The sequence below is a fragment of the Castanea sativa genome, chromosome 12 (assembly GCF_040712315.1).
Source record: "Castanea sativa cultivar Marrone di Chiusa Pesio chromosome 12, ASM4071231v1".
NCBI lineage: Eukaryota > Viridiplantae > Streptophyta > Magnoliopsida > Fagales > Fagaceae > Castanea > Castanea sativa.
Genome location: NC_134024.1, coordinates 34,628,899 through 34,639,660, shown reverse-complemented (window position 1 = coordinate 34,639,660; position 10,762 = coordinate 34,628,899). Strand labels below are relative to the sequence as shown.

The following is a 10,762-nucleotide window of genomic DNA, read 5'->3' as shown; positions in this document are numbered from 1 at the left end:
ATTTTTCATTCTTAAATTATTGAAAAGTGTTCTTTTTTCATCTTTATTTTTTGTCTCTAAACTATTGAAAAAACTTTTTACAAAATTTAGAGATAAAAGAAATTACTAAAAAAAGAGTCCAATTTGGCCGTTTTTATTGTATTGGTTTAGGGTTTGGTTTCTGATTGAACGGCCAACCGGTCAAATCCAGTTTTTAAAACTATGATATGAAGCCAAATTTTATTTACAACTACTTTTTCTTTTCTTTTCTATTCGATTCTATGCTTAGTGAAAATTAAAAATAAATAAATAAATAAATAAAACTAGATAGATAGATTGAAATTATTGCATTTTTGTGATGTGGGTGGGTATTAATTCTTTTTTGTTCTTTTTTCCATGATTTGGGTTTTGATTATTTGTGATTGACGAGCATTCAAAATTTGACTTATTGAAACTACATTAATTTAATAACAGTTTCGAGCTATTCAACTTGCTTAAGGTAGTTATTGGGGCTTGTGTGGCCCATAGGATCTCTCTCTCTCTCTCTCTCTCTCTCTCTCTCTCTCTCTCTCTCTCTCTCTCTCTCTCTCTCTCTCTCTCTCTCTCTCTCTCTCTCTCTCTCTCTCTGGGCCATTAATTGGTATGGGATTTTTTAGGCCCAAAAGATGTGAGTGGGAATTCAAAGTTTAAATAATATTTAAGATAAGATGCCTCAAAGAAGGTAGGCGATGCTAAAACATAAATGTTAGGGTTTATCATTTTTACATCTTTCTTTTACCATTATTGATATGATCTATTGTGATTGGAACAATATCACTTTTACCTAAGTCAATTTTGACACTGCTTTTATCATTACTAATGATACCAAGTCATGTCATCAACCACAAAAATTGTTGTGCTCCTAAACTTATTGGCATTAGAGCATTAGCATTGATGGTACTAAAAGGCCAAATTGCTAATTTTATCAGCTAAGATAACAAAAATGAGGTTGCAATGGTGGTGTTATTGCTAATGTTTTTAACACTTGAGCTACAATGAATTGTCATAAATGGCAGTGCACTGTAGCTCAAAGCTAGGAAAAAAAAATTTATTCACTTCTCCCATTATGTTCAGCTTTGTTCTCCTCTTTCTTTCTTTTTTTTCTTTCTTCCTCTAGCTGCCATTACAGATGACAATTTTGCCCCGCCCCACCCCTCTCTGCTTTGCCCAACACGGGTTTTCCCCGCCCCTCAAATGTGGTGGGACAGGGATGGGGCGAGGTTTTAGCCTTGCACCACAAGGCAGGGCGTGAATGAGTTTAGACTCTTTAGACCCAACTCATCCCGTCTCAGCCCGCATTGATAAAGGTTAAATTGTAAATTTTTCATACCCTAAAACCCTACTATTTAAACAAACAAATCATCAGTTTATTTTATTCTACCCAACAAGGCTTTTTGCCTCCTTTTTTTTTTTCTTTTCTTTTTTCTCTAGCAAGGTTGGAATTAAGGTACTAATTTTTAACATTTTCTTTTGTCTTTATTATAAACAAATTTATATACTATTGAATCATTGATTTTGTATTATGAGATTTATGTTTTTGTTGTGATATTGTCTTGTTAAACACTTTAATAATATTATTCAATTTTTGCTAAAAATTTGATTTGATGGGATAAATTTATTTGTAATTTCAAGTATATTTTATTAACGAATAGGTTTTATAAAAAACAATTGTAATAGTTGTGGGCAAATTAACAAAAAGTAGAGTTTTACGGGGTGGGGCGGAGGCTTCGAGAGGCCCAAGGGGCGGGGATGACACAAGAAATTTTTCCCATCATGCGAGGCGGGATGGGGATGGGGTGAGACAAAACCATGAGGGGCGGGAGCAAAGACCCCATCCTTTAGACTTGCCCCGCCCCATTGCCATCCCTAGTTGCCGCTAACACCCTCTACCCCTCTTGCCCAACCGCCACCTACCCAAGCTCTCTCTATCTCTTCGCCTCAACCCTCCCTCTTGTGGCTCTCTCTCTCAAACTCTTCTTTCTCTTCCCTCTCCTCTTGATATAATTTTAGCTCTACCAATGCTTATGCTCTTAGAAGGAAGATAGGTTGTAACAGATTTGTCTCAAAAACATAGGCAATTGTCATATCAATGTCAACATTAAAGTTAGTGATTTTTTCTTCTTTTGGAAAGTTAGGATTTTAATTGTTAAAATTTGAGTTCAATAAATTTAATCCATCAATTTATTTATTTATTTATTTTTGTCTTAGTAATTTAGTACATCAATTAAATACTAGTTTGAATTGCTACCACCTTGTCCACTAACCATCAGTACCTCAGGGACTTCAATACTACCTATGATGCTGGCCAAAGCGGGGGTTATGGCCCTTATTCCTTCTTCACATTTTTTTTTAAATTACTTTTAAAAAATTAGATAAATATTATGAACAATTCTATTTTTTGACAAGAAAATATTTAAACTTTGAGATTAGAAAAATATACTTCATTTTTTTTATAATTAATTTACTAATTTCTATTATAGAAATAAAAATAAATAAAATAAAATGGAGGCTGATAATGACCATATGTTTGGTGCTCCATAATTTTTTTGGAGTTTTGTCTTTTTAATAATTCGATAGGTATAATATGGAATAGAGATTTAAGCTCTAGATGCCTTCCTTAGAATCACCAAGGAGTGCCGACCAACTCACTAGTTAAGTCACAATACTCTTGGCTAATATAGTTGAATTTAAAGCTAGGATTTAATGTTGAATTGTTTATGCTATTTTTGGTTTGCTTGTTTTTATTACTCAATTCCCAAATTTCATGAGCCACACCTCAAGTTTGCTTGTTTGGTTTAGTTTTTATTCTCAATTTCCATAACTCGTTACTAAAAAACAAATTGGGTTATAGTTGTGGAAAATGAGAACAATATTTGTGAGTTTTTGAGGTATGAGAATAGTGTTGTAGTGGCAATTTTGTAAAAATAACCAAAATTAGTGGGACCCACTTTGTCTCCATCAAGCTCGATCATAGTTAAGAGGCCCACATGACTCTTTTTTAGGGACTTGAGAGAACTTAGTTTACTCATTGCTCCACACACAACTTTTTACCTTTTCTTCACTTTCCCCTTGCTCATTCCACACACAAATCACCTATGTCTCTGGGTCTTGCATATAAAGAAGTCTCCTCCCTTTGATCTCTCAGTCTTATCTCTCTGCTCTCTCATTCCCCTTTATCAAGCTCTCTATGATCTCTCAGTCTCTCATCTCTCTCAGCTACAGTGTTTTTGGAGATTTTAAGCTTAGGTGAACACAAATCTCTCTCTCTCTCTAATTTTTTACTTGCCCTCCATTTATGAAGTTGGATATCTGTTGCTCTCTTTAATTCTTGATTCTTCTTTTCATAATTATTCTTAGAGTTTCTATTAGATCTTAGTGCTTTAACTTTAAGAAGTGGTATGTCCATAACATTTTCACCAATGACAAAGTTGGGAAATTTTTTCAGGGGGCCAAGTTAATTGTGCCTACCTTAACTTAAAATGCATTAGATCTTATGAATTTAAATTTCTAATAATCAATTTTTTCTATGTACGTAGTTAAACAATTTGTAAACCAATATCATGTTATAAGGAAACAATTTTTATTTACTCAATTTTATATCTTTGAGCTTTTTTAAGGGGTCAAACATCTAGAGTTTCCACCCCTTGGGACAAAGGATTGATTAATACCTTCCCAATTTTGAATATTTTCTCTTAAAATTTTATGTTAATAATGGATGATTTCTTCATAAATTACTTGTATTTTAAAATTGAAATTAAATAACCAAATTTAAAACATGAAAAAAGAGAGAGTGAACAACGAAATGTTAATATTTAATCATTATACCAAATATAAATATGTAACCTAATATAAACAATTAGGATAAAACTTAGGTACAATATCTTAGGTGTTGTTCCTTAGGTTCCCCTTTTAAGATTCAGCCATGTGTCTACTTAACTAAAAAATACACTTTCCCATGAGAAAATATCTACATGGCAAAATCTTAAAATGAGAACCTAAGGAACAACATCTAAGTATTGTACCTAAATCTTGCTTAAACAATTATTATATAATATATTGTTATTAAATAACATAAAATCAACAAAACAAATATCTTTTATTAACAATAAAAAAGTAAAACAAAACTATATAGGAAATGTGTACAGCACTTCATTACTACATTTGAAGATTCTGGGTTCGTTTGGATAGAATTTATTGCTGAAAACTGAAAACACTGTAGCAAAATAATTTTTAAATGTGTGAATAGTACTATGGGACCCATTTTTAATAAAAAATTGTTGAAAAAGTACGTGAACAGTGTGCGCACAGTACACGCACAGTGCACACTGTCCCCCGCAGCAGAAACAAAAAAAAAGGCAAAAAACTCAAAACGCAAAACGCAACCACAATTAAGTTGGATCCAAACGCATTCTTTATCTTGGACATTTGATAGTCTATTCGGCCAAGAGTTTCCACAACAATTTTAAGCACACATGCACAGAGCGAGAGAAAGAGAGAGAAAGATGGTACTAGTTGTGCTGGCGAGGAATGGGAATCCCAGCAGGGCGGCCATCGGTGTGGTGAACTGACATATAACAAGGTGGCTTGGTGAGAAAATATACACGGTGGCCATAATTTATGATTATTATTATTATTTTGCATTTATAATAACTTTATATAAGTAGATAATTATTAGAGGAGAATGGGGCTTTTTTGTAAAGGCCACGGGCTTATAAACGGGCTAGAGCAGGGCCACCCCAAACATTTCAGAGGCCTAAGGTGAAATTTTCAAATGGGGTCTTTATGTTATCTGTAGGGTCAATGGGCCTGGGAATATGTGTGGGGTTAGCCCAAGAGTATTTTTTGGGCTAAAGGCCTAATCCGAGGACACTGAATGGTCCGAGGACATAAGAATGTCAACTCACAATACTAAAAGGTAGGTAGGTGATACTTGAACAAGTATATCCAAGAAGATAGTCCGAGGAAGATTATGTTCTCGGCTATGTGAAGCCGAGGTAGGAGAAGGGCTGATTAACATCCACAGGAAATATTCTAGAAGACCCTATAGGTAAGAGTAAGCATGGTAAATATGGAAGATAAGAAAAAGGGCGGTGAAATATCTAAGATAAAGTTGTTACCATCGCCCCGCATTGAATGCACTGCAACTGCTTCTCTGGCCGCACTGATGGGGAAGTGATACCTGAGCATCAGAGTTTGAGCCTTATACCTGCCTCCAAAGACTTAAGGGGAGAGGGACGGGACAAGTATCGAAACCAGCAATCGAACCCTTACGTGGAGGGTGAGGAGAAGAAGAAGGATGATATAAAAGGAAGAAGGGACTTTCAGGGAATGGGGGAGGAAAAACAAAGAGAAAAAGACTGTATACATCATCATCTTTATTTGTAATCCATCTTTGAAAGAGTTAATACAAATCATCCTCGGTTTGTGTCCGAGGATAAAATTCTTTCATATAAACAGTTCCTTGTGTGTAATGCCGTGATCGAGCCTATCATTTTTAGTTATCTAACATCACTAGAACCTAGATTTCTAGCCCACTCTCTATAAATTTCATTGTATTTGGCTTTTTGGGCCTATCCCTTTCACACTGTGAGTTTGGATGCAAATTGTGACCTTACAATTGGCGTCGTCTGTAGGAAATCTTGTGTTCTAAGAGGTTTAGCATTATGGTAGGCTCAAGTCCACACCGTGCAGAGTTAGTGGGGTCCCAGCATAAGGATCACTCCTTGCATCTAGAACAAGATAGGGACTGAGAGGGTAGTGTGCATACGACGCACACTAGTAGAAGTCATTCACGAGGTGGAAGTAGAATTCCTTACGAGGAAAATGCTAAAGCCATGCAGAAGGAAATTGACCACCTGAAGAAGAAGTTATGCCGAAAAAGGTGAAGGCGAACTCTTTCCTTTTCTGATCTTTCTTCTAAAGGCTCTGGGGATGACAGTTATAGGCCTAGGTCAAGAACTCCCCCGGATGAGTCTTTCTCCTATAAGGAAGACAATCTACATGAACGTAAGGGCAAAAAAAAAATTTCCAGGAGCTTGGGAAATGATGCTATAAGTAGGGCATTACATCAAATCTCCAAGTCACCCTTCACACGCAGAGTAAAAGAAGGGAATCTCCCTCAACGCTTCACACAACCAGCATTCACCATTTATAATGGCCGAACGGATCCTGTGGAGCATGTGAGTCATTTCAATCAGAGGATGGTAGTGCATTTTAAGAATGAAACTTTTGTGTGCAAAGTCTTCCTCTCCAGCCTAGGACCTGTGGCGATGAGGTGGTTTGATGGCTTGAGGGCGAGTTCTATCAATTCTTTCAGGGAACTTACTAGGGCATTTAGTTATCGCTTCATCACATGCAGTAGAGTTCCTCGACCCTTGGATTCATTATTATCCATGGCCATGAGAGAAGGGGAAACCTTGAAAATATACTCAAACAGATACTGGGAGATGTTCAATGAGATTGATGGGGACTTTGATGATGTAGCGATAAGGACCTTCAAGGTTGGCCTACCTGCAGAGCATGACTTAAGGAAATCTTTGACCAAAAAACCTGTAAGGAGTGTACGTCGGCTCATGGATTGCATTGATGAATATAAAAGGGTTGAGGAAGATCAACAACAGGGGAAAGGAAATGCGAAGGTTATCCTTCAAGAGATGAGGGATTTTAGGTCGGACAGATACAACAACAACAGGCTCAGAAGAGATTTCCTTGGGCAAACTAGCCCTACCACTCCTCAAGTGGTTAATACCATATTTCGGGCGCCGGTGCACCAGCTATTGGAAAAAATTCAAAGTGAACCATATTTCAAATGGCCCAGCAAGATGGCAGGGTACCCTATGAGGTGCAATCAGAACCTTCTTTGCCAGTATCATCGAGAAAGGGGTTATACCACTGAGAATTGTCGGACTCTGTAGAATCATTTGGAACAGTTGGTTAAGGAGGGAAGGTTAAAACAATTCTTGTATCGGCCTAATGGATAGGGAAACCACTCAGGGGTGGTGAACTAGGGCAGCAATTCTTCAAGGCCTCCTCTAAGGACGATCAATATTATTTTTGCTGCTCTTGGAAGGACTAGTTCTCAGTCTTCCAGGGTGATGTCTGTAGCACGAACCCTGGCTGAGGATTCTAGGTCTGAGCCGAAGAGGATTAAAAGGAATATCTTACCAATTTTAGGTTTCTCAGAAGAGGACAAGGTCAGAACTATCCAACTGCATGATGATGCTTTGGTAGTTACACTGAGGATATGGGGCTACGACGTGAAGAGGGTGATGGTTGATCAGGGCGATGGTTGATCAGGGCAGTGGCGCAGATATCATTTATCCTAACTTGTTCAAGGGGCTAAACTTAAAGCTTGAGGATCTTATAGCTTACGATTCGCCATTGATAAGCTTTGAAGGGAAAGCTGTCGTACAAAAAGGGCAAATTAGGTTGCCTGTGCAATCAGGTAAGGAAGTGGTAAACGTGGATTTCATTGTGGTAGATGTCTATTCTCCCTACATGGCCATTATGGCAAGACCTTGGTTGCATACTCTAGGTGATGTATCCTCAACTTTACATGTCAAAGTCAAGTTTCCATCTGGGGATCAAATAGAAGAACTAATTGGGAGTCAATTTGTGGCTAGATAGTGCATGGCGGCTGCAATTCTGCATCATCCTGAGCAAGAGTCCTCGGCCTCAGTTAAGGGGGGGCCCATAACAATCAATGTCTCTAGCCACGCCCAGCGTATCAGCAGGGGAAGAACCTGCGTGTGAAGAATTAAAGAAGGTTCTTATAGATAATGACCCTGAAAAATTCTTTCAAGTGGGAATTCAGTTGCCACCTCAGGAGAAGGCGGAGCTGGTTATGTTTTTGAAGAAGAACGTGGATGTATTTGCATGGAATGCTTATAAGGCCCCCGGGGTTGATCTGAGTTTCATTTGTCACCATTTGAATGTCAATCCGGCTGTGGTGCCGAGGAGGCAACCACCTCGGTGTTCATCTAAAGAGCATTCCGAGGCCGTCAAGGAAGAGGTACTCAAGCTTAAAAAGGCTGGTGCTATCAAAGAGGGGTGCTATCAAAGAGGTGTTCTATCCTGAATGGTTGGCTCATATGGTGGTAGTAAAGAAAAAGACTGGGAAGTGGAGAGTATGTGTAGACTTCATAGAACTGAACAAAACTTGTCCAAAAGATTCTTTCTCAATGCCTCGTATAGACCAGCTGGTGGATGCTACCGTTGGGCATTCTCGGATGAGTTTTTTGGATGCTTTTCAAAGTTGTCACCAAATACCTTTGGCTTTAGGTAATTAGGAGAAGACAGCCTTTGTCACTCCTACAAGGAATTATCATTATAAGGTAATGCATTTTGGTTTGAAGAACGTGGGAGCTACCTATCAGAGGATGATGACCAGAATGTTTGAGCCACAGCTGGGGAAAACTATTGAAGTGTATGTGGATGACATGGTGGTAAAGAGTAAAACGGTTCCTGTGTATGTGGAGGACTTAAATGATACTTTTCAAACGCTAAGGAGGTACAAGTTGCGCCTTAACGCTTCCAAGTGTTGCTTTGGCATGGGATCTGGTAAATTTCTAGTTAAATGGTAACTCATCGGGAAATTGAAGTCAACCCTGCACAAGTCAAAGCGATTAATGGCTTATAGCCACCTCGGAATCCTAAAGAAGTTTAGAGGTTGACAGGGATGACTACTGCCTTCAACCGATTTATTGCTGAATAAGTGAAAGAGATTTGAATGGACTGAAGAGTGTGCTTTAGCTTTCCAACAGCTTAAGGAGTATCTTTCACGACCACCCATTATGCCCCGGCCAGAGGTTGATGAGGTTTTGTTCGCATATATTGCTGTGGCTAGTCATGTTATTAGCTTGGTTCTGGTACAGGTTGATAACAGTGTGCAGAGGCCAATTTATTGCGTGAGAAAATCTTTTCATGAAGCCGAGGTGCATTATTTACCATTAGAAAAAGCGATTATAGCAGTAGTGCATGCTACATGTAAGCTTTCCCATTACTTCCAATCTCATACAATTGTTATTTTAACTCAACTTCCCTTTAAGTCTATACTTCGGAGTGCTGACTATACGAGAAGGATTGTCAAATGGGGTACCATCTTGGGGACTTTTGATGTCAAATACATGCCTTGCACCTCCATAAAGGGCCAGGTCCTTGCTGACCTAGTGGCGGAGTTTGCTGAGCCTGCACTAAAAGAGAACGCAAAGAGGTTGGACATGGATGAAAAATCAGTTGGCGTGGTTTCGTGCAAGGAACCTTTGATATGGAAAGTGTATGTTGATGAGGCTGCGAATCGAAGAGGATCTGGTGTGGGGCTAGTCTTGGTGTCTCCTAAGGGAATTACTTTTGAGAAATCCTTAAGACTAGGGTTCTCAGCCACTAACAATGAGGCAGAATATGAAGCTTTATTGGTCAGAATGGATATGGTTTAGAAAATGGGTGGAAAAACAGCGCAAATATTCTCAGATTCACAATTAGTGGTAGGCTAAGTGGAAGGAAAGTTAGAGGCTAGAGATCCAAGAATGCAAGGGTATCCAACCCGGGTCAGGTATTTACAATCGAAATTTGAATCTTTTACCTTGTTACATGTCTCCAGGAGTATGAACACCCATGCTGACTCCCTACCCACCCTTGCGACATCCTCAGCACAATGCTTATCTCGGGTCATCTTTATTGAAGATCTGTATAAACCCACTGGAACAACTAGTGACATTATTCGAGTTCATCAAATTAGATTGGGACCTAGTTGGATGGATCTTGTAGTGTCATTCCTTAAAAATGATATCTTGCCCGAGGAGAAGACTGAAGCAGATAAAGTACACAGGAAGGCACTTCGGTTCTAGCTGTCCAAGGACCATAAGTTGTACAAACGTTCTTTTTCAGGGCCATATTTGCTATGTATACACCCTGAAGCAACAAAGTTACTTTTAGAAGAATTACAGGAAGGGATCTGCGGAAGTCACACCGGAGGAAGGTCTTTATCTCATAGAGATCTTACACAAGGGTATTAGTGGCCCAATATGTAGAGAGAGGCACGTGTTATGCAAAGAAGTGTGACCAATGTCAAAGATTGACTCCTAACATCCATCAACCAGGGGGGTCCTTAATTCTCTGTCTAGTCCTTGGCCTTTTGCTTAATGGGGCTTAGACATTGTAAAACCTTTTCCAAAAGTAGTAGGGAATAGGAGGTGGTTGCTTGTTGGAACAGACTATTTCACTAAATGGGTTGAAGCTGAGCCCTTGTCAAGCATTAAGGATGTGGATGTGAAGAAATTTGTCTGTAAAAACATTGTTACCAGATTTGGAATTCCTCATACTCTTATTTCAGATAATGGCCTACAGTTTGATAGTAAGGTCTTTAGGAGATATTATTGTGATATAGGCATCACGAATAGATATTCCACTCCAACTTACCCACAAGGGAATGGACAAGCCGTGGCTGTCAATAAAGTTATAGTTAATGGGCTCAAGAAGAGATTGGATGATGCTAAGTGGAGGTGGGTGGAAGAATTGTCACATGTCTTGTGGACGTATTGAACTACACCTCGAAGATCCACTAGGGAAACACCCTTCTCTATGACCTATGGAGCCAAGGCTGTGATTCCTCTAGAAACTGGGTTTTCAACATTGAGGACGAGCTCTTTCATCCCAAGCAGTAATGACAGTTTATTGGAAAAAAACTTAGACCTAGTGGAGGAACGGTGAGAAAATGCCATGGTACAGCTAGCTTATTATCAGCACA

At 38.7% G+C, this 10,762-nt stretch overlaps 1 protein-coding gene across 1 annotated transcript; it reads left to right on the top strand.

The window, feature by feature from the left end:
* Positions 1-7,302: 7,302 nt before the first annotated feature.
* LOC142620577 (uncharacterized) lies at positions 7,303-7,644 on the top strand. The gene has a single exon (XM_075793934.1). It carries the CDS (start codon positions 7,303-7,305, stop codon positions 7,642-7,644), a length of 342 nt encoding a protein of 113 aa, XP_075650049.1.
* The last annotated feature ends 3,118 nt before the right edge of the window (positions 7,645-10,762 follow it).